Here is a 21,999-nt window from a genome sequence, read left to right on the forward strand (position 1 = left end):
TTTTTGACACATTTCGGATTATGTAGATACAAGTATTGCCATGTCGCATTATGCACACTGAGCTTCAAGAACCTGAGTTACCCTTCCATCGTGACATCCTCATTATCCTCACCCTCATCTTCATCGTCGGTATCAGGGTCCACGTTCAAGGTGGGTAGTTCATCATCACTGTCGTCCACAGGCAACGACGCGGTAGCCGTAGACGCCTGGAACGTGATTGTGGTCTGATTTTGCACGCTTGCAGCCTCAACCTGAGCGGGTTGGGACACAGAGGTGGAAACTTGAGTGACGGCCGCTGCAGGCTGTTTCGCCTGAGGCAATTGACCCGGACTGGTCGTAACGCTCTCTTCGAAACGAGCCTTCTTGGTCGGCGTTGGTTTCCTTCCCGAGCTCGCTGTATGGATGACGGGCTGAGCAGTGGTTTCTTCAACGTAGGTCCGTTTGTGCAACGGTGCCACTGGCTCCGCTTTTTGGGCCTGAATAGGGGGGATCACCGGTTCCTTCAGAAAAGTAGCAGTTTCGGGGGCAGCATTATAAGCCTCATCAGCTACCTCCTCGGCTTCTTCCTCATCCTCGACTTCAGCATAAGCATCTAGCTCTGGTGTAGTCATCAGAACCGGCATTCTGGGGCGCACCAGAGCTTCAACTTCCATCTGGTCTGAGTAAATCTGTACTAGGAAGGGCATTATACTGGCGCCAGCTGGGCGACCCTGGACTGATGGGACTGGGTTGAGAACACTGGCAAGCATCGCATCCTTGTCAGAGGACAGAATGATCGTACGGTCAATTTCTGCCCGAACCGATGCCGTAAGGAGTTCAGGGGGGATGGATGCGAGAACACTCTGCAACAGCCCTGAGGCGGCTTTTTGAAGCTCAGGGGAATGCTGGGAGGCCTTGGCTGATCGGTTCTTTTGAAGCTCCGGATTCAAGAAGAAATCGGCATTCACTGCACCTTGGCCAGTCTTGGACTTTGACTTGGAATCAGACTGAGACTTTGCAGGAGACTCCGAGTCAACAGACTGGGCCAGCAAATCAATGCAGACAAATCGAAGAATGTTCGCGATGGAGGCGACACTTTGTTTGGTCATGGCAGGTCCATTCAGCAGAACCAGGGAGCGCAGCAAGTCATAAGTAGCTGTGCGTACGATTCTGCTGAACTTCTCGTTCCGGAATACCCAGCCAAATTGTTCTATCATTGTCTGAGTGAGTGGGGTGGTACTTTTCTCCAACACAGCGACAACGCGGTTAAGCACTTCCATGCAGGCAACGTGAATACGAGGAAGCTCAGCCCACAGCATCTCCCTCTCCTCTCGACTGACTTGGGGATTGACCTGAACACCGCCCTGGGAACCTTGAGCATTATCCGCTGGCACAGTCACGGAAGTAAGTCGTGACGTCAAATCAAGGATCTGACCGATGGGAATGGCCACTGCAGAGGCAGATGGCATGGTAATGAATTCAGAAAGAACCCGCAAGAGTATAACCAATCTGTCAACTCCAGAATGAATTCCTTTCCAAGTTGGAAGACCCAAAGCATCAGAGCCTTCGTCTGCCATTTCCTTGGCATAATCTTGCCGGGTTGGAGCCAAAGTCGCATCAACAGACTCCCATTGTTCAACAACTGCCCGAAATACATAATCGGCTGCCCGGTGAATTGATACAATGGTGGACCTGCAATCATCTGTCCAGCCAGTACCTGCTTTGTCCTTTGGCGCACATTTATGGAGCGAGGCAAATAGTTCAGCAGCGGCATCGATCACGGGCTCGGGGAAAAAGGCGGGCGGAGAGCAACCAAGAATTTCGGCAAGCAATGACCGCAGCTGGGAACCAAACGGACGGAATATGGTTGGATGACGAGGAACCAGTTCCAGGACGGCGTGCAGGACAGTTTCCATGAAAGGTGTATTGGGCTTTGCTTTCCGGCTCGACCCCGAGGGAAGCTTCACCAGAGCTGAAACCAAGTTCAGTACAGCATTGATAAAGCCCGGGAGATGTGGCGTCGTGATTTCTCGCACCAGAGTCGGGTACTGATAGGTGAGGTGGAAGATGCGTGTCAAGGTGACGATACACATCTTCCTCGTGGAGACCGGATCAGGTTTCTAGAACAACCGTTTTTGGGGATCAGCGACTTTGAACAGGCACAGCAGGTCAAAATGTAATTGCAGAGCTCCTTACCGCCAAGATTCCAATTAAATTGCGAACAATTGGCTCATAACCCCGCAGGATCTCCCACTGACCCGCCTCGACAGTGGCTTTCACCAAGACCACAGCAGTCCATCGTCCCTCGACGCTGCGATCTTGCAGCAAGCTGGCCAGGCGTGTTTTCAACTTATGGATCTGAACAGCATTGTCGGACTCGGATTTCCCTGGTTTTTGGGCTTGCGGCGCAGACAGCAGCTCAGCGCAATCGCTCAATGAGGTCGCGAGGAATGAAGCTATTGCTGGCAATTGATCAACAGGCGTGGTTGTCAAACGATGCGTGACGGCGCGTAAATTCGTGGTGGTCATGGCAACTGTGAACAAGACTCAGCCTCAGCAGAGTCGTCAACTAGCCGTCCGAGCAGGTGAATCTGCAGAAGGTAGAAGCAGAAACCAAGGATCGACGACAGAAGGAGTCTTATCGGTAATTTTTTTTCGGGGAAGAAACGCTTGGACCATGTGAAGCCTCGGTAAATTACGGTTACGGCAGTACGTAATGCGTCCGCCCGCAAAAGCCCCCTAGGCGGCGATCATCTCGGCCTTCGTGAATGCTGGCGTGAAGGCCCATTCCCCATTGTCCTCCTGCATCTCTCTTCGCGCGTTCTTTGCAACTCTTCCGCAATCATGGCAGTGAGTTACTTCCGCCCCCCCACTTCCTCGATATCGCGAGAGACTCTTGCAACAAACAATGCCCTCCGAGACTAGAATCACTAACACGTGTGGCTAGGGAGGAAATGCCGAGAAGGGAGCGCGATACATCGCGGCATTAGACCAGGCGCGGGCCCAGGACAAATGGGACGAAGTACCTGAGCTGATTCGCAAGGTGACAAAACACGTTCCACAGAGGACTTGTACGTACAGATTGCGCTTCCCGCGCCTGTGGATTGCGCTAATGGAGACATCCCTTCACAGGTGTGATCCAGACCGCGACGGCCGAATCTCGAGTCGTGGCATACTTGCAACAGAAAACAACCACCGAGTCTCCATCGACGCCTAATCTCCCCGAACTCATTCCGGCATTGTTGACCACCATCGAGAATGCCGACGGGACCCCGCAGGAGATCGTTCAAGCACAAGTCTGTTTGGGATGGATTCATTGGACGCTCAACGAGCCCAGTCTCGCGGTAGGGCGTCTTCCCAAGAATCTCACGGTGACCATGGAGTCTCTGGTGAACGAAGGCTCCAGTCTGACTACCTGGACCGAAGTTTGTCTAGTAAAAGGATGCTACATCAAGGGTATGTCGATACTGATTCTTAGACAAATTCTTGACTTACCGAAGATTCAGGTTTAGCACAACTCACGACTGCCGGAATTGACGATACATTGGAGACATTTGCCTCATTGGTGCCATGGCTGAGTGGGGGAATGCTTGCCAACACTACTAACGCGCAGTTCTTGAGCTGGGCTGAGACCATGCTTAGAAAGGGCGCCACCGCGGCGAGTGAAGAAGCCAGCAGAAGCTTGCCATCCTCGAATCCCAGGCATGTGGAAATTGCGCTACAGCTTTTTAGGTTATGGTCAGCCCATCCCGCAGTCAAGCAAGGTCTCGCTTCGCCCAATGCCTCATTTGCGGATTCTTCCGACCAACCGTCGCACACATCGATTTGGCAATCATATTACAGGTTTCTCACCACTGTTCTCCAAAATGGACTGGAATATACTGCTCCTAATGATGGACCAGAACGCCCACAACTTGCTAGCGAGTTGCGACGTATCGAATCCATCTGTGAAGGACATCTTCTCCGAGAGGTCAAATTCCCCACTGCCAGTTCCAATAATTCCCAGATGGAGGAATGGGTGGAGTTGGTGATCAGCAACTGGGAGGTTCTTTGTGGTCCTCGCTGGCAAGACTCAGATCTCGGCGAAGGTGGCCAGAATGCCGTGGGTCGGAATGTTTTGGACGTAAGTATTGAGCCATTTATCTTGGTTCATCACTCCCCTGACAGCTTTGACATACAGATTCTGTACCGTGCAGCAACCAAAACGTATCACTCGCATCTAATTCTGCGGCGCCTGTTTCACGTCCATTCTGCACTGGCAGACTTTGATCTTGCAGTTCAAGCTCTCGATTCCTATATCGAAATTGTTACAGCTGCCAAAGAGAGAGCCCGGAAATCGGCTGAATATGGAGAGCTGGAGAAGGATAGCATTCTGCTACAAACCCTATCAGAAGGCGTCACTTTGTTGAGCTGTCTTGGCTCATATGAAGAAGCCGAAAAGGCCAAAGACTTGACTGAATTGATCAGAGAATACATCCCCAAGCAGGTCTCCAACAATGCAAACGGTAAACCCAATGGCCAGCTGGTGCTTTCACGAAGCCCCAACTCGCCAAACTCACCAGAAGTCCCTCCACCCGTGTTAGCCACTGCTTATCGGGCAGTTGGGGTTGGTCTCGCTAATTGGGCAAGCTATACTCCTTTGAATGAATCACGAGACGAGATTCGAGGGGAGGCGATCGAATACCTAGAAAAGAGCGTCGATCCTGAATTGAGCAGCGAAACGAGCTACGCCTCTCTATATACGCTCTCTATTGCGCTTGCGGAGAATCGGGATTTGGATACTGCGATTAGCTACGTCAAATCTGCGTTGACTTCCCATGACTCGTCCATTGCTTCCGACAACCTTACCGAAGAGCGAGATCTCGTACCTCTTTGGCATTTGCTTGCGCTATTGCTTAGTGCAAAGCATGAATTCGAGATCGCTGAACGTTCCTGTGAAGCAGCATTTGAGCCGTTCCCTGCAGAGATATTTGCCAAAAATAACCGGGAGAGACGCTCGTCGAGACATTCACAGCAAAATCCCACCATGTCTAAGCGCACTTTGGTCGGTCACCTGCAAGGCAGGGAGAAAGAGCGTATTATCCAAACTCGCATCACACAGCTCGCATTTGTCGAGATCCTGGAGGGCCCTGAAGCTGCTGTTAACCAGACCGAACAATTGCTGAGTCTTTTCGGTACTTTGTTCCAAGAGCTCAACCTCGAAGACGGAAGCAACAAGGCCTCGAAACCGGAACACCTAGTACCACCAAAGAGTTCCGCGGGCACGACGAAGAGCTTCCGTAGTAGCATCTTTAGTCGGCACAGATCTTCCCAGCCACCAGACCGTCGAACAGTTTCATCTACTAGCTCAAATGTGCCTGCGGTTCCTCCAATTCCCAACGGACATAGCATTGGAACAGACGCACCAGCCATTCAGATAACGGACGAAGACCATGCCCACTCACCCTCGCTTGGGCGATCAGACTCAAAGCGGCTCAAGAAGCGCAGCAGCAGTTTCCATCGGAACGAGAAACCTCGGATCCAGGAACCCCCGCTCCCGCACGAATCTGAGTCTCCTGAGATGGTTGGCATTGCAGTGTCCGGCAACTCATCACCTGTGCCCTCAGCTCAGACCTCAAGTAGGAGACAGCCCTTACAGCCAGTTGCGCACAATATCCACCACAGGCAACAACCGCCCCCAGCTGGCCATGAGAAGCAACCTCCGGAACAGGATGTCCGGCTTCCAGTCGCCCCTGAAAATATTCGACTTTCAGTCTCTCATCGTTTTGACTCTCCTACCAACGCTACTACCAAGTTTTCCATCATCCAGTCTAGAAAGCATGCCCTCGCTCTGCTGATCAGAATTTGGCTCATCATTGCTGGTCTGTACCGCCGAGCGTCTCTGTTCGATGACGCCCGGGAGGCATGTGAAGAAGCCTGGAAGCAAGCCGCGCAAATGGAGGCACTAGCATCATCCGAAGAATCCTCGGCACGCTCTTTCAGCAGACGTGGCTGGACTGCCGCGAAAAGTCCCGAGGAACTGTGGGCAGATGTCTTCGCCGAGCAAGGCCTCCTCGCTCAAGCACAATCAAACCCTCACCAGGCTATCAAGCTTTTTGAGGACGCGCTGTTACGCCATTCCGAACACCCGACAGCGACCATTGGCCTTGCAAATCTCCTCCTAGACATCTGGGATCAGAACTTGCCTGCTGAGCCCTCTGCCGCGGATGTCAATCTCAATGCCTCCCGCATCTCCTTATTGTCAGAGACTACCAAACCGAAATCCGGGAAGGCTATCTCGGCCGATGAATTGAAGGTTTTTGATGCCACAGAGACCCAACAACCGGTCGAGGCTTCTTCTGCACACGATGTCGACCCCAAGAAACTTCATCGCCTTGCGGCTCGGGATCGGGCATATGGTCTCCTGTCGGCGCTCACAAAGCAAGGCAGCTCATGGGACAACTCTGAAGCTTGGTACGCGCTTGCTCGCGCGTACGAAGCTGGCGAACAGGTCGAGAAACTAAAGGAGGTTTTGTGGTGGTGCATCGAACTGGAAGACCGTCGACCAATCCGACACTGGTCGAACATAGGCTCGGGACTCTATGTTCTGTGAAAAGAGAAAAGCAGAAAGCAAATCATCCGCTCTTGTTCTAATTTCTTTTAATATCTTCTTGTATCTATTTGATCTCCCCCTGCTGGCCACGTGTGCCCCTCGTCACCTTTTAACGACTGCGATACCATGTTCGTGCTTTAGAATAGGGACTGAACGCATGGTCCAGCGCTTATTTTTGCCAGAGCTATTATTGAAATGAAAGTAATTGTGGAATTTTGAAATCAATCTTCTGAAGGAACCATTTGATAGCACGTTATATACATCACTCCGGCAAGCCTCGTCTCGGTGCTTGGAGGGCAAAAAAGGAAATCGAAATAAAGCTAGGGCACGAAATTTGGATTCATTTTGCTAGCAACCAAAGCCCATTTGCATTTACCGCGGAGCGGCGACCGGAGTCCACGCAGAGTACTTGGGGCGGGTCCTATAGCCGAGTTGGTGGATATGTTATGAAATAGTAGATTGTCTGGGGCATACATACGTCGAATAGGTCTTGAACGCACCACGGCTGAGGGTCATGTTGGGACGGTGCTCGGGCAGCTCCCAGCTGCGAAGGCCGGTCTGCAGGAGCTTGTCGGCGTGCGGGGGTGAGTCGACCAGGTAGGAGATCCAAGCATGCCTATTCACGATCAGTATTAACATGTAAGACTTCCACACCCATGTTGGGCCATGGAAAGGTAATGAAAAGCCTACCAGCCCGGCTCAATTTGGGATGGGTCATATTCTACTTCCTTGTAGTCGACCCATCGCGTACGGACTGCACGGGAACGAGGAGTCAGCCAGTATGCCCCCGAGTTTCCCGTCAATCTGATGGTATATCTTACGGGGCAGCTCCTCCTCCATGTTCTCATAGTATTTGTTACCGAAACGGTCGGTTCCGATCAGGGTTCCGGCTTTGGTATCACCTATGATCGCGAAGGGTCAGTTACCAACCATCCACGAAGTCACTGAATCTTCAACCTACCAATGTACTGTAAAAAGCGAGGAAAGCGAGCAGTCGTTAGTCTCTAGCCCAGGCCTTTCGCCATATCTCATTCCTCCAAGGGTGACCATCGTACCTGCATCTGATGGCCATAGTCCTGCACAGGGGTATTAGTAACAAGGTACCTCGGGGTTGAGAATAAGCGAGCGACAAACCTTGAGGCCCACGCGGCGCAGGTTGCGCAGCGTCCGCAGAATGGTCGACATCTCGGTGGTGCAATTGAAGGAACGAGGTCTGCCCGAGCAGTTGAAGCGAGAGTTGTCAGAATCGGAGAGGACCCGTCCAATAGGAATCAAGGAGGAGTCTGTACACCGCCCGATCTGCCGATTTAGGGGCTTAGAATGGATAAACTATTAATGCGAGTCTCCACCCAATCATTCCGACAGTTGAAGTCGGCCAGTTTGCATAGTTTGCACCCTCTGCTCGCGCCTTCCCGATTCAGAAATCCTGTCTGCAGCGTTCAAATCACCCGTCGTCGCTCGATCATGTTCGGTCGCATTGGAGGCGCCACGTTGCGCTGCGCTGCTCGTCGTCCTGTCGCGCGCCGGAGACTGTGTGATCGCAAGTTCTCTGCGCATACTGCTGCTAATACTCATGCTGCCGCTGCGCCGTCTCCGCTCGGGGGAATCACCATTGAGCTCGATCGCATTGCCCCCAGATTCGAGATTCCGGCGTCGCAGATCTCCATCCTCGATTCTCCGGCCAATTTCTATTCTACTCTGAAGGTACGCTCTTGCTGAGTTGGTCTCCATGTGCACCAGACGGTAATATATTAACTTGCTACTGTGCAGAGTAAAATCCGCAATGCCCGCCGCCGCGTTTACTTCTCGACACTCTACATTGGCAAGACTGAGTACGAGCTGATCGAGGCTTTGTCGAATGCCCTCCGTGACAACCCGGACCTAAAGGTATCAATTCTCACTGATGCTCTGCGCGGCACTCGAGAGACTCCCAATCCTTCATGCGCCTCGCTGCTGTCCTCGTTGGTTGCCGATTATGGGCCGGAAAGAGTCGAGGTTCGAATGTTCCATACACCCAATCTAACGGGGTTGAGGAAAAAATGGATTCCTCGTCGAATCAATGAGGGCTGGGGCTTGCAGCATATGAAGCTGTATGGAATTGACGACGAAATCATCATCTCGGGGTAGGACGCCCTGGCATTTTTTTTTTCAACCCACGTGCTAACGGGCTCGTTCAGAGCAAACTTATCCGAAGATTATTTCACCAATCGCCTAGACCGATATCATGTTTTCAATAACAAAGCGCTATCAGACTACTATGCTCGCATCCACCACGCCGTCTGCAGCCTGAGTTTCCAGGTCCTACCGGACCCCCATAGCCAGTCTGGCTATCTTTTAGATTGGCCTACAATCAACGGAGCACCCTCGCCTTTAGATGATCCTCAAGAATTTGTTGCTTACGCATCTACTGTTCTTAACCCGCTCATCCAAGCCTCCGACAACAAACCTGTTATTCCGTCATCATCGAGTCAAACCTTTGTATACCCTGTCGCACAGTTCACACCACTTCTAAAACAAGATACCTCTACCGAATTTCCGGCCGTGACCAGTATCTTGCGTCTCTTGTCCCAATCCCCGGCATTTTCAGGTGCCCACTGGCTCTTTACGGCTGGATATTTCAACATCCACCCTGTTCTTTCGTCTCTCCTAATCTCCAGTACATCAATCTCCTCTGGGGCACCGTCTACCACCCAGGGTACAGTTTTAACGGCTTCGCCCTGGGCAAATGGATTTTATGGTTCTCCAGGTGTCTCGGGTATGCTGCCAGCTGCATACACACACCTCTCAGCGCGCTTCCTCGACCGCGTCGCTGAGGCTCAGGCTACAAACTCTATTCAACTGAAGGAATGGCGCCGTGGCACTGTTGGTACCCCTGGCGGGTGGACATACCACGCAAAGGGTCTGTGGATCACCCTTCCGCGCGAAGAGCACCCGAGCCTCACTTTTGTCGGTAGCAGCAACTACACAAAAAGAAGCTACAGCCTGGATATTGAGGTTGGTGCATTGGTCGTGACGAATGACCAAAGGCTGAAGCTGAAGTTGGGTGAGGAAACCAAGTGGCTTCAGAAAGACTCCGATGCCATTTCGCGAGAGGACCTGATGCGCACTGAGCGTCGCGTCAGCTGGAATGTTAGACTAGCGATGTGGATCGTCGAGAAAGTGGGCGGCGCACTCTGATATCCTTGCTCTACCATTGTGTATATATAGCCGGTATATTTCTCACCTGATTGATGCGGGACACTGCGCCCGCTTGTATTTATAGCTCTGATAATGCCATAAATCTGGCCATCACGCCATCAGCAAGTGGATCCCCAATCGCCATTCCAGTTTGACTCATACACCAGATATGTAAAGATGGCCATAATCCCATTTCTTTGATAGGTAAAAAGATACCTATTCAAACGATCAAAATGTCGAGCTCCGAATACCGTCTACAGCCAATTCTCTCACAGAAAAAATGGTTTGGCTTCGACCTGGACGACACTCTCCATGAATTTCGCAAAGCTTCCGGACAGGCCTCACAGAGCGTCTTTGAAGCTATCGATGATACATATGGGCTCGATATCGACCGTCTCAAAACCACCTATCAACAAATTCTGCGCACAGCAACAGCCAATGCGTTCACGGATGGCAGAACCTCGACGCAATATCGCCGCGAAAGATTTACTCGCCTCTTGCAAGCGCACGGAATCGACGACTCCGGTCTTGGCAGCGACGAAGCCAAGCCAGTAGACCCTCTACTGGATATCTATAAATCTTCACTCAAGTCCAGTCTCGCTCTCAAGGAGCATGCTCTGCCGCTGCTTCAGACCTTACAGCAACTCGGGAAGAAAGTTATTGTGATCACCGAAGGCCCGGCTGATGCGCAAGAATGGACAGTCAAAGAACTTGGACTTTGGCCTTACATTGATGTGCTTGTCACTACCAATGAAGTAGGGAGGTCTAAAGTAGATGGATTGTTCAAGGTCATGTTGGAGAGGTATGGCATCGCGGTGGATGAGATTGTTTACTTTGGTGACAATGAGCTGCGGGATATACAACCAGCGCAGGAAGAAGGCATTTTGGCCGTGCTGTATGATGAGAAGCAGCAAAGCCGACTGGAGGACTCTGCTAGCTTGAGGGTTCAGTCCTGGGAGGCCTTGCTACATGTACTCGACGAAGAATAGATGGAGGATTCCAGTTAAGAATATCACTTTTGGTCTAATCATATAATAATAACCTAGGACATGCATAGATGAAGTAGTGTGAAACAGAGAAAATGAAGCAAAAGCCCAACGCCGTATCATGACTAGGAGTTCCATTGAGTGTCGTATCATTGCCATGCGGCGCATCCATTTAGGCTCGTCCAGGGACGCGGCTAGACCCGTTCGACGAGAGCCGAGCAGGACCGAGACCTGAGCGAACCTCATCAAGCATGCGAATACCGATAGCCTCGTTGCCGTTCTTGCCACGCTTGTTCTTGACTCCCTTTCGCTTCGCCTGGGCACTGGTGTTGTCGTCCCAACTGGCGAGGAAGTCATCCATAACGTTATGGAAATCGCTGCGCGAGTATCCATCTCCGCTGCCATCGACAAGACTTGGCGCCTGGGACGACGCGGCGGACATGCCAGTCATGCCGGTGGCGCCGGTCATACCGCTGACCATTGACATGCTATCGTCATACTCTTCTTCTTCGTCCAGCGCGTACAATGCTTCGACCCTGTCGAACCGATCATCAAGGAGACGATGTCCTTCGGTACGCGCCAACGCCGACGAGCTCATCGAGTAGGCAGATGGATTGGTCATGGCACCCTTGCGCTTCTTCCGACGGATTGGTGTTCCTCCAGCTGTGAATACGGTAGAAGCGAGCGTTTGCTGCCCGGATGGTGCAATACTAGGAGCGGCTGGCGTAGCAGCCTTTCCGGTCTTAGCATCCTTCTTGAACCTGGCGAATTCCTGCATCCACCCTTGGTCTTCGGGGTGCATATCCGGAGCAGGTTGATCGTGTTCAGGCATTTCACCAGGAGGAACATCTTTATCGACATTTGCTTCTGGCAAGTCTTCCTCCGGAATGTGTCGTTGAGCATCAGTGCTGTCCGCCTGCACGGGGGCTTTCTCAGTCGCATCTGATTCCCATCCTTCGTCTTCTTCACCTTCATCGAAAATTGTATCCTCCCAATCTCCACGGTCCATCTCCTCCGGATTGGCCGTCAGTTCGCCGAATAGATCGTCATCTTCGTCGTCGACGAATTCCTCGTCTTCAAGTGCCTCCAGGGCCTCACGTAATCGCGGGTCCATATCAGGTTGGAAGCCAGCAATGGCGTCCGGAACATTCTGCTGGTCTTGATATGTGGGCTGGCGCACGTAGGATGATGCAGTTGAGCGCATATCGCCATACTCCGATCCGTACGCACTGGGACCACCGAATGCGCTCTGTGCATCTTCATCCAAAGATACTTGGCGCAGCGCATCCTCCAGTTTCATACCCTTGGACTTTCCTTTTCCCTTCTCAGCTTTTGCCTCAACAAAGTATGAGTCTCCACTGCCAGTGCCTAGCTCGCGCAAATGCTGCATGTAATCGTACTTGGAGTCGTCATAGTAGATTCCGTAGTTGGCGGCCTCGCCTTCGTTGCGACGAACAGTCTCATTGTTGAATTCGGTCTTCAGGTCTGACAGGTCACGAAACGGTTTCTGCGAGGCTGTCGATGCAGATGAAGGAGCAGGTGCAGGACCGGAAACGTGGTGCAGGACTCGGTCGTCCGCTTCGGGGTTGTGGATTAGCGGGTCATGTTGAGATCGGTGAAAGAGCTGAAAAGTGCTCGCGTTTTTCTTGTCGCTGGAGAATTTGTCAGCACAGGTCTCTCATAGAGGTTCTAACAGCACATACATCCACTGCTTGCGGGGCGGCATGATTAATGGTGAGCTGTAGGTTGTGACTTTGCGACTCAAAAAAACGAAAAAGTGGGATTGATAGGGTCACGTGGCGCTTATCGATGCCCGAGCCCCTCGGGTCCCCAGTGTGGCGAGTATCTCGGTGGGAAGTTTTCACACCATAGAATGGCGTCGAAAATCCCGATTGACTAATACATTCGTGCCGTCATCACTGACTCGCATCATATGTGTACGTATGCTCCAAATAGACAGACCAACACAAGCAAAATCTCGATAAAAAAATTTGATGAGTCAGCGTTATCTTATCCGTCTGAATAATCCGAAAGATTTCCCCTTTTTCGGGCGGGGTTGTACTCTTTTCTCTGCACAACTACCACACCACAGCACACGATTCACCATGGTGCTGGCAAAATCCAAGAACTCTGTGGGGCTGGGCAACAGCCTCATGAACGATCGCTTCGGCAAAGGCAAAGCCTCGAACCAGAAGAAGGCCTCGCACAACAATGCCATTGCGCGCACGGGTGTCAATGGCGAAACCTACATCACCAACGCCCAGAAGGAGGCATCATGGGTGAAAATGCGCTCCATCACCGAGCAGGCCGCCCTCGACGAGTTCCTCAGCACTGCCGAACTGGCCGGCACCGATTTTACTGCTGAAAAAATCAACAACGTCAAGATTATCCATGCCGACCAGAAGAACCCGTATCTCCTGTCCGCGTCCGAGGAGAAGTCGACTATAAAGAAACACCAGAAGAACAAGGGTCGGTTGACGGTGCCGCGACGGCCCAAATGGGACTCTTCCACTACCCCACAACAGTTGGAGATGATGGAACGCGAGAGTTTGTTGAGCTGGCGGCGAGGCTTGGCCGAGCTGCAGGAGAACCACGATCTGCTGATGACTCCCTTCGAGCGAAACCTGGAGGTCTGGCGCCAGTTGTGGCGTGTCATTGAGCGGTCTGATCTCGTGGTGCAGATCGTCGATGCGCGGAACCCGCTCCAGTTCCGCTCGGAGGATCTGGAGAACTACGTGAAGGAGATTGATCCTCGGAAGAAGAACCTGTTGTTGGTCAACAAGGCAGATATGCTGACTCTCAAGCAGCGGGAGGCCTGGGCCGAGTACTTCGAGAGAAACAAGATTAACTTCCGCTTTTTCTCGGCTCATCTTGCCAAAGAGAAGATGGAGGCTGATCTGCTGAAGGAGTCGCAACAAGACAGCGAGGAGGACGAAACCCTAGCCGCCTCGACGCAGAAAATGAGCGTCCGTGACCAGAATTATCACGATGAGGAAGAGAAGGATGAGGAAGAAGCTTCTGGCGAAGATGAAGAGGTTGTGGCTAAGCTTGCTGACCCTGATCAATCTCTTGGGCCACACATCTTGGACGTGGACGAACTTGAAGAGCTGTTCCTGGCCAACTCGCCTGAAACACTTCCCCAGAATCAAGATCCCACCGAAAATTCGAAACAGAAGACCACAATTGGGTTGGTCGGCTACCCCAACGTGGGTAAGTCCAGCACTATTAACGCCCTTCTTGGTGCCAAGAAGGTGTCTGTGTCTGCCACTCCCGGTAAGACAAAGCACTTTCAGACGCTGTATCTCTCCCCGGAGATTATGCTCTGCGATTGTCCAGGTCTGGTGTTCCCCAACTTTGCCACCACGAAGGCGGACTTGGTTGTCAATGGTGTGTTGCCTATCGACCAGCAGCGTGAATTCACCGGCCCCGCCGGCTTGGTCGCGCAGCGCATCCCCAAGCAGTTCGTTGAAAACGTATACGGCGTGAAGATCAACACCCGTCCCATAGAGGAGGGTGGTACTGGGATTCCCACCGCTAGCGAGGTTCTGCGTGCGTATGCCCGAGCCCGCGGCTTCTCTACACAAGGACAGGGTCAGCCTGATGAGTCCCGCGCTGCACGATACGTCTTGAAGGACTACGTGAATGGAAAGTTTATCTTCTGCCACCCGCCCCCTTCGCCGGAGGGTCAAGATCCCATCAACCCGCAGGAGTTCAATGCCGAACTCTACGACATTTCCCACCTTCCCGCGAAACGCCAAGCTATACTTGCAAAGGCTGCTTTGGACGCGGATGAAGAAGACCTGGATTCCGACATTGCTTCTTTCATATCGTCCGGGAAGATCGGCGAAGAGACCGGCAACCTTTCCCGCAACCTCGACAGCGGTTTCTTCGGGACCGCCACCGGTCCCTCCGCAGGCCGTATGACTTTGCCTTTCCAGGCCCAGTACACTCCACAGGGTCAGGAAATCCGTAAGAACCTGACAGGCCGCAAGGAGCGCATGATGATTGCCCTGGAGCGCGGTGTGGATGTCTCGGAAGTCCGAGGTGCTGGCTCCAAGAAGCATTTCAAGGGAAACAAACGCAGGGCGAAGGCCAAGCGCAACAACGGCCAAGATGACGACTACTACTAAAAGTGCTTTTTTTTTCTATGACGGACGAGTCGTGACGGACCAGGCTCTTCGGATTCCTTTGATCTTTTGATGTGACGATGGTTTATACCTTTCAATGTCTGTACGGCTTTGCCTGGGGCAAAAGGAATGAGGCTTTAGGAGGAAGAAATGAACGACCGCTGGTCTAACATATGGGATTTGCATGTCATCTTGATTTGGACGTAGACATTTGCAGGCGTTCGGGTTATCTAGCACAAGCCGAATTTACGTTATACCACATCTTCCAAGTCCATTATTGCTCGGTACCAAGTTTGATCGTTCATTCAGATTGATACCCCCGCATTAGTCAATGCATTGTAAATATAGACGAGCCCAGCAGATTCACAGATGGCTCTTGGCCTTGAATCCAGAAGCAATAAGCAAGCGATCCGACTCCTCGCGCTGCCACTTGAGCTTGGCATTCACGGCATCCCTGCGAGCCCGGTTTTCTCTCCGACCAAGCTGTTGCAGGTGAACCTCATCCGGACCATCCGCAATGCGCAGTGTCCGAATCCCAGCCCACAAGTACGCCAACGGAGTATCCTGGCAGACACCAGCAGCACCATACGCCTGTACAGCCCGGTCGATGATCGTCAAAGCAGTCTGGGGCACGAGCACCTTGGCCTGCGCAATCTCCTTCAGCGCAGACTTGGCATCTCCCTGGTCGATCTTGATAGCGGCGTTCAGCACAACCAGACGCGCAGCGTCAACCTCAATCCGCGACTTGGCAATCCACTCCAGGATCACGCCGTGCGCGGACAGCGGCTGGCCGAACGTCTGCTTGCGCTCGTCGTTGACGCGCGCGATCAGCCACTCGAGCGCCTTCTCGGCGGCGCCGATCGTGCGCATCGCGTGGTGGATGCGCCCGGGGCCCAGTCGGCCCTGGATGATCTCGAAGCCGCGGCCTTCGCCGAGGACCATGTTGGCGACGGGCACGCGCACGTTGGTGAAGGTGATGTGGCCGTGGCCGTGGGGCGCGTCGTCGTACCCGTAGACGTGCAGCATGCGGTGCACTGTGATGCCCGGTAGGCCGGCTGGCACGAGCACGACGGACTGCTGGCGGTAGGTGTCGCGGTTGTTGGGGTCGGATTTGCCCATTACCAGGTAGACGGCACAGCGGGGGTCACCGGCGCCGGAGGACCACCATTTCTGTCGAGGGATATTAGTATGGAGTAGTAGTGGAGGAGAGAGGACGGGGAAAGACGCACGGAACCGTTCAAGACATATTCATTGCCCTCGCGGCGGATATTGAGCTCGATATTGGTCGCATCGCTCGACGCAACATCCGGCTCTGTCATCAGGAACGCAGACCGGATCTTACCCTCCAGCAACGGCACAAGCCACTGCTGCTTCTGGGCGTCGTTGCCGTACTTGGCCAGCACCTCCATATTGCCGGTGTCTGGCGCGGCATTATTCGTAGCCTGCAACGTCACGGATAGCATGCATCGTCAGCCTTCAGAGCCCGAACTACCTCGTCTCGAGATCGCGGATAGAACCCACCTCTGAGGCAATCTTGCTCTTCCCCAGCAACTCAGCCATGAGACCATACTCAAGGTTGCTGAAGCCAGCGCCCTGGCTGAAGTGGTTCTTGGGTAGGAACATGTTCCACAGACCGAGCTTCTTGGCCTTGTCTTTCAAACCCTCTAGCACGACCGGCGTAGTCTGCCATCGCTTCTCGCCCTCGCCAAGCTGAGCGTTGAAGACGGCGTCAGCGGGGATGCAGTCTTTTTCGACAAACTCCTCGACCTATACATGATAGAATGCCTTTGTCAGCGATGTGATGCAAGAGATAATCGACCGTATCCAGACGGGGCGCACGGTAGCCGAAACGCAGTGGAGATTGGACGCATACCAAATCGAGGGTCTTCTTAGCCCGATCGCTCACGAAGGGCTGAGCGATGGGCGGGATACGAGTTGAGGCAGACATGGTGGGTCTTTAAAGAATGGCAGGGGAGGGAGAGACATTCGAGAAGATGCAGCTGCAAGCTGAATATAAGGTCGCGGCCATTGGAAATTGCGGAGAAGCCCGCGCGGTGTGGAGAAGCCGAGCACAGCGGGTTTTGCCTCGGTCCAGCAGCGCTCTTACTATGGAGAGTCAGCAACACCAAGTATTACAAAGATCTAATGAGTCAATGGACAAACTTGATTTCTTTGAGCTGTCTATGAATCAAATTGGTAATTTTTTTCGGCTGCTAAATGTGGGCAGACGGACTGGGATGTCTACAGAGTACGTAACACTAGCCGCTCTACCTCGGCCAGATCCCCGATCTAAGTACAACCAGTATAAGATACACTGCCAACAATGGACTTGGCACCAGTCATCCAATTGCACCTATCCCAGTTCCTTGATAGGGAAAATTACCAAAAAGACACAAAAGAAAGTAGAGACCATATCCCTGAAACCCAATGATAAAACACACCAAGGACAAGAAACAAATGACACAGGAGAAAAAGGCATTGCGGGTCATCACAAAAGGAAACAACCTTAAGAAAGGTACAGATAAAGAGATAGAGCGGCTATGATAGGTAATCCACACAAAATCCCAGTCCAACTGAGTCCAGGAAAGCATTTGTTGTATTGACCCCATACAGCAGGGCGTCCAGCGCGTCATGTAGCGGGCGCAAATACAAGTTAGCCGAGGACGATATATGGACCGAAGATGATCCCAGACACGGAGTGCCTGGTCTCTTTTCATGAAGCGAAATGCAAATGAACTCTCGCCGGGAGCTCAATCTAGTCGGTGGACCGACCCTGCTCTGCAGATGATTGCTCGTAGCTCTTCTTGCCGAGCTTTGCGAAGAGAGACTGGGGCTTGCCGGCGCTGTAGCCACAATAAAGACACGTTAGCACTTGGTTCGCGTCATTCGAGAGCCTTGAGATGAGCTATCGTAGACCTGGGCTTGAAGCTTCACAACAATGGATGAAAGGACAGTCGGTGAACCTACTTCTTGAACCGCTTGCCCTTCAGGTCACTCAGCTTCTTGGTGCACGGGCTCATGATATCATCTGATGGAGAGACATACGCGGTCGGTTGCCTGGAAGACCAGAACGGTTATTATTTCCTTTCCTTGGTGATTACTTTAGGATTCACTCACTTGTCGCCGCTCTCCAGCTTTCCCTGCAGGACCTGTCGGTGGTACTCCATTGACGAGATATCGGCCGCCTTCAGGTCTGTCTTGTCGCCCATGTTGGCGTTGGCAAGATGCGTGTTGGTCGGGCGGTCGGCCAGAGGCTGTGCTTGTGTCGATGCGTCCATTGCGGATGCGGAAGAGGGTGTGGAAGAAGTTGGGTGGGTTTGAGAGAGTAAGAGGGTGGACAGAGTGGCTGGAATCAATCACGGGAGCACTCGTTAGATTTTCTTTGTAGCAAAGGCAAAATCTGGGAAGGAGCAGCGAGATGCAGAGTCTTTGAATCGAGAATCAAAGTCGTGGAGATCGGATAAGAGAAAACGTGTTGTTGGTGCGAGGAAAAGTGCGGCTTGATTGTTGGCCGGGCAACAGCCCTGTCTCAATGCGGGTATGATGCCACCCGCAAGGACATTCCAGGATTCTTCTTGACGGCCTAGGCTTGTTATTGTTGTTGTTATTTTCTTCCTACGAAGTGGGAGAAGAGGTTAGACTGAGAATTCGACCGAGCATGCATTATTGGAATAATAGTACAGGTCGTGGTACATAAACAGTGGGAATCTTATCTCGTGGATCATACACTCGCCAGTGGAAATACATGTCTGCCGGAACGCCAATAGATCGTAAAACAGATGAAAAGGATGGGATGCATATAACCAAATGGTTCATATGGTATACACGTCGGTGCGGAACCATATAGAAACTGGGCATAGAATGCGTGCGATTGGGACCAGCCAATACGTCACTAGATGCAGGGTGGGTGAATCCGCGACAGTAGGCTTATGACGTCGGGGGCCGTTGGTCCAATGGCTTCAAGTCTTCAGACGCCAAAGCATAGTCTTCACCTTCGTCGCCCATGAGTTCCGTTGTATGACCAGTAAAGACGGGCGGGGTGCTTTGAGATCGAAACTGCGGCGTCTCGAGAGTTGGTACGGACATCGAGTCTGGCGACCGTGGTTCAACGGCCTTCTCATCCCCCATCTCTCGTGAGATATCAGATGTGGGAGTCGGTGGGACGTAGGCCACGGTCGGACTGGTAGCACTCTCTTGCGAGGAAGAGCTCTCCGACAGATTCCGCTGATGACCGGGATTCTCACGATATGAAGAAGCTGGGCGGGTGGAACCAGGACTGGCGGAGGGAGAGGCAAAGAGCGGAGACGTGGACCGCAGACTATAGGAACGAGCAACCATCCTCTGAACGCGGGGGAATTCCATATAGTTGCCGACAGATCCACGCGAGAAGATTACCAGTGCAAAACAGCCCAGAACCATGATGCTCTGTATGACAGTGACGCGTTTCTGGAACACAAGCTCATCGGCTAAGACACCCAGTTGCGCACTGAGGGCGTGTACCTCTTGGTGATATCGGACACGTTGGTGCTCAAACTCAAAGGCGACTGATTTCCAGACGTGGTCATATTGCTCTCTGAATTCTTTGAGCTCACTGAGGACGGTTATATTCAAGTTCTCGAGAAAAGTAGACGTTTTTGCGAGCTGGCGCTTCTCCACTTTGTTGAAAGCATCCCGAAGAATTCGAGATTGCTCCTCGATATAGAGGAGAGATAGAGTGGAGTTGGATTCTAGCATTTGCAGCCGCTTGTGGACGGATTTGAAGAATGATTCTTGGGTAGTGGGGTTGGGAGGTGACGGCTGCGTAGACGTAGATCTCGTTGACTCCGGGCCTGAGCTCTGCTGGTTCTCTTTTGAGTTGGTAGTAGACTTGCCCGGAGTTTCAACTGTGGAGTTTTGCTGAGTCTGCTCTGCAGCAACAATTGAAGCATCGGGAGTCGTAACCACGGCCTTGGTATTATCACCTGTCTTTCGAGTGCCGTCCGGAGCCTTGGGTGGAACAGATGGCCCAGACTGAGTCGGCGGTACACTATCTTCGGATATGAGTGTTGAGTTCACATGCGACGGTTGTTTAATATGAGCTGTGGTGGTAGTGCCCACTGACGCGGTTTCCACGGCCGGCCTTTCATCGACATGACACATCTCGGCAGTCTCATGGAAAAGTCCCAAGAGAAGGGACTCGACTTCGGTGAAAGGATTCAGGCAAATCCCAGCAGCGTCAAGACCGCCTGTCAAACCAGCCATTGTCTCGTCTGTTGGAGACTCCACCGGTACTGCCTCAGTACCACCGGGCTGCTCCGCAGTTTCAATCGGTTCGACGATTTCAGCCTCGCCCCGACTAACGCTCTCGTCATGCTTGTACTCTTCCATCATAGTTGTGCCATGAACCCGGATGAGACTAACAGGGCAATAGAACTCATGGCCATAGTGTGTCAAGAACTCAATACGAAGATACCGAGCCCAGATGAGGGAGTTCTCAACAGCAAAAGCCTGCACTTCACGGGTATTGCGCGCTTCGTACACTCCTAGTTCTTTCCACTGATCTGGCTTTGCAGGATATCGGTCCGAAACACTGACCCGGAAAGTGTGGAAGATAGAACTGAAGAACTCGTAATTGGAGAGAACGACCGTGTCGACGAGAATATCATCGCACAGCTCCAGGATGAGAAACTTATTATTAGCGCGGCACTCATTTAGCATGTAGCTGTCCTTGTTCTCAACCAGCACAGCCGATGAGCCCTTGCACTCAGGATTTGTCTTCAGCACTGTAGCCGCACAATCAAATGACGCATAGTTGAACCGCTCTTTGCAAGTCGTCCCAGCATCCTTGCGACGTGAGACATCAGGCTGTGGCACAACCTGTCCGCGGACATGGCCATCTGTGTCTTTTTCCGACTGGTCGACATACTGCGACGGAATGGGCGTGCCCCAGGCCGTCGGACTGGCCTCTGGTGACTCGGCACCAAACCCGCCAAAGTCCAACTCGATCTCCGCATCGTCTCCCAGAGAGTCCAGCGCATTGTTGATGCCTGGTCGCCGTCGATCTTCTTTGCTCGCCGCAGCGGAGCGTCTGCTTCCTCCAACATTCTCGGCAGATTGTCCAACCTTGGCCAGGTTCTGTTTCTTCCAATCTTCAAAGGAAAGGAAACTGGCGCTGTCGAGTAAAGAGTCCGCATCTTGCTCCTGCTCCGTATTTCCTATTGATGCATCCGGTGTTCCCTCCGCTGCGGCTGCAGAGTCTGTAGCTATTGTATCATCTCCAGCGGCATAGCCGGGTGCCGTCGAGGCAGGCTGCAGCCCTTTACCTGGTCCCCGGCGAACCTCAAAGCATATAGGGTAGCGGAACAATTCAGCCTCGATTTCCCTCGCACTTTTGGCTGGGCATGTTGTCTCCGGTATCGCTAGACGGTGGGCGGGCTGTGCAGTGTCCTGGACTGAACCGTTCCCCAGCACACTCCCGGAAAGGCCAAGAAGCACCGAGGCACAGCATATCAAGGCTGTGAATGACCGTCCCACAGGCAGCATAGTGGGCGATCAGAAGCCGGAGCCGCAGTCAGTCGTGCAATAACTCCCTGGCTTATCCCAGCCACCAGGCACGACACGGCACGGCAACACCAAGAGCGCTTGCGGTGCAGACCGGGGTGGTCCCAGGGTGCTAACCCGGCCGATATCTTCAATCCAGAAAATCAAATCCAACAGCGTTGTGATATGCGCATCGTCGTTGCGGTAGCAAGACCAATCGGAATCTAGGTCGTTATCTCTCGGAAAGATTCACAACGGCTGTCGGCGAGAAGCAGAGGAGAGAGGGGTATGAGGGGAATCGTCTGATGGGTACCGAAGGTGCCTTTTGCCCAGGGAATTGCGGTGAGTTGACGAGAATCACGCTGGAACAGAAAGGCCGGGGCTCGCACGGTGCGAAGTGGATCGGTGGCATCTCAGCGACCTCACTGGGGTCACCGCCTGCCTCACCGCTTCTCGCTGGATGGAGTCTTGCTCTACTACGGACTATGAACCAGAGACTATTCTTTGTTTCTTTCCAGAATTCCAGAATGGCTCTCAGGTTCGTGGAGCACGTATTATGCCTATGTGAGAGTGGACTTGCAGTTGGAGTTGTATCAGAATGCAGGGACAGGCTGCCACC

At 52.7% G+C, this 21,999-nt stretch overlaps 10 protein-coding genes across 10 annotated transcripts; 4 read left to right on the forward strand and 6 right to left on the reverse strand.

Annotated features, from left to right (window-relative positions):
* Positions 1 to 77: 77 nt before the first annotated feature.
* On the reverse strand, positions 78 to 2,508 carry N7459_008071 (RIX1/PELP1 family protein; the record flags this gene model as incomplete). The annotated part of the gene is made up of 2 exons (XM_056947239.1): positions 78 to 2,099; positions 2,176 to 2,508. The coding sequence occupies 2 exons, from the start codon at positions 2,506 to 2,508 to the stop codon at positions 78 to 80; spliced, it is 2,355 nt and encodes a 784-aa protein (XP_056796749.1).
* Positions 2,509 to 2,823: 315 nt separating this feature from the next.
* N7459_008072 (uncharacterized protein) lies at positions 2,824 to 6,571 on the forward strand (the record flags this gene model as incomplete). The annotated part of the gene is made up of 5 exons (XM_056947240.1): positions 2,824 to 2,829; positions 2,927 to 3,050; positions 3,112 to 3,435; positions 3,486 to 4,102; positions 4,160 to 6,571. The coding sequence occupies 5 exons, from the start codon at positions 2,824 to 2,826 to the stop codon at positions 6,569 to 6,571; spliced, it is 3,483 nt and encodes a 1,160-aa protein (XP_056796750.1).
* Positions 6,572 to 6,943: 372 nt separating this feature from the next.
* Positions 6,944 to 7,756, reverse strand: N7459_008073 (complex I NDUFA12 subunit family protein; the record flags this gene model as incomplete). Its single annotated transcript, XM_056947241.1, has 7 exons — positions 6,944 to 6,992; positions 7,050 to 7,187; positions 7,262 to 7,325; positions 7,393 to 7,473; positions 7,533 to 7,539; positions 7,627 to 7,647; positions 7,706 to 7,756. 7 exons carry the CDS (start codon positions 7,754 to 7,756, stop codon positions 6,944 to 6,946), a joined length of 411 nt encoding a protein of 136 aa, XP_056796751.1.
* A 279-nt stretch (positions 7,757 to 8,035) lies between these two features.
* On the forward strand, positions 8,036 to 9,748 carry N7459_008074 (CDP-diacylglycerol--glycerol-3-phosphate 3-phosphatidyltransferase; the record flags this gene model as incomplete). The annotated part of the gene is made up of 3 exons (XM_056947242.1): positions 8,036 to 8,275; positions 8,342 to 8,694; positions 8,749 to 9,748. 3 exons carry the CDS (start codon positions 8,036 to 8,038, stop codon positions 9,746 to 9,748), a joined length of 1,593 nt encoding a protein of 530 aa, XP_056796752.1.
* Positions 9,749 to 9,981: 233 nt separating this feature from the next.
* On the forward strand, positions 9,982 to 10,737 carry N7459_008075 (HAD family hydrolase; the record flags this gene model as incomplete). The annotated part of the gene is made up of 1 exon (XM_056947243.1): positions 9,982 to 10,737. The coding sequence occupies one exon, from the start codon at positions 9,982 to 9,984 to the stop codon at positions 10,735 to 10,737; it is 756 nt and encodes a 251-aa protein (XP_056796753.1).
* Positions 10,738 to 10,906: 169 nt separating this feature from the next.
* N7459_008076 (ribosome biogenesis protein LTV1) lies at positions 10,907 to 12,460 on the reverse strand (the record flags this gene model as incomplete). The annotated part of the gene is made up of 2 exons (XM_056947244.1): positions 10,907 to 12,386; positions 12,438 to 12,460. The coding sequence occupies 2 exons, from the start codon at positions 12,458 to 12,460 to the stop codon at positions 10,907 to 10,909; spliced, it is 1,503 nt and encodes a 500-aa protein (XP_056796754.1).
* A 379-nt stretch (positions 12,461 to 12,839) lies between these two features.
* Positions 12,840 to 14,864, forward strand: N7459_008077 (ribosome biogenesis GTPase LSG1; the record flags this gene model as incomplete). The annotated part of the gene is made up of 1 exon (XM_056947245.1): positions 12,840 to 14,864. The coding sequence occupies one exon, from the start codon at positions 12,840 to 12,842 to the stop codon at positions 14,862 to 14,864; it is 2,025 nt and encodes a 674-aa protein (XP_056796755.1).
* A 360-nt stretch (positions 14,865 to 15,224) lies between these two features.
* N7459_008078 (uncharacterized protein) lies at positions 15,225 to 16,809 on the reverse strand (the record flags this gene model as incomplete). The annotated part of the gene is made up of 4 exons (XM_056947246.1): positions 15,225 to 16,031; positions 16,091 to 16,303; positions 16,383 to 16,628; positions 16,735 to 16,809. 4 exons carry the CDS (start codon positions 16,807 to 16,809, stop codon positions 15,225 to 15,227), a joined length of 1,341 nt encoding a protein of 446 aa, XP_056796756.1.
* An 807-nt stretch (positions 16,810 to 17,616) lies between these two features.
* N7459_008079 (Spo12 family protein) lies at positions 17,617 to 18,139 on the reverse strand (the record flags this gene model as incomplete). Its single annotated transcript, XM_056947247.1, has 3 exons — positions 17,617 to 17,704; positions 17,829 to 17,918; positions 17,979 to 18,139. The coding sequence occupies 3 exons, from the start codon at positions 18,137 to 18,139 to the stop codon at positions 17,617 to 17,619; spliced, it is 339 nt and encodes a 112-aa protein (XP_056796757.1).
* Positions 18,140 to 18,788: 649 nt separating this feature from the next.
* Positions 18,789 to 21,383, reverse strand: N7459_008080 (Sad1/UNC domain protein; the record flags this gene model as incomplete). The annotated part of the gene is made up of 1 exon (XM_056947248.1): positions 18,789 to 21,383. One exon carries the CDS (start codon positions 21,381 to 21,383, stop codon positions 18,789 to 18,791), a length of 2,595 nt encoding a protein of 864 aa, XP_056796758.1.
* Between the last annotated feature and the right edge of the window lie 616 nt (positions 21,384 to 21,999).

This window comes from Penicillium hispanicum, assembly GCF_028827665.1.
Source record: "Penicillium hispanicum strain IBT 35686 chromosome Unknown utg000007l_segment0_segment0, whole genome shotgun sequence".
Classification (NCBI taxonomy): domain Eukaryota; kingdom Fungi; phylum Ascomycota; class Eurotiomycetes; order Eurotiales; family Aspergillaceae; genus Penicillium; species Penicillium hispanicum.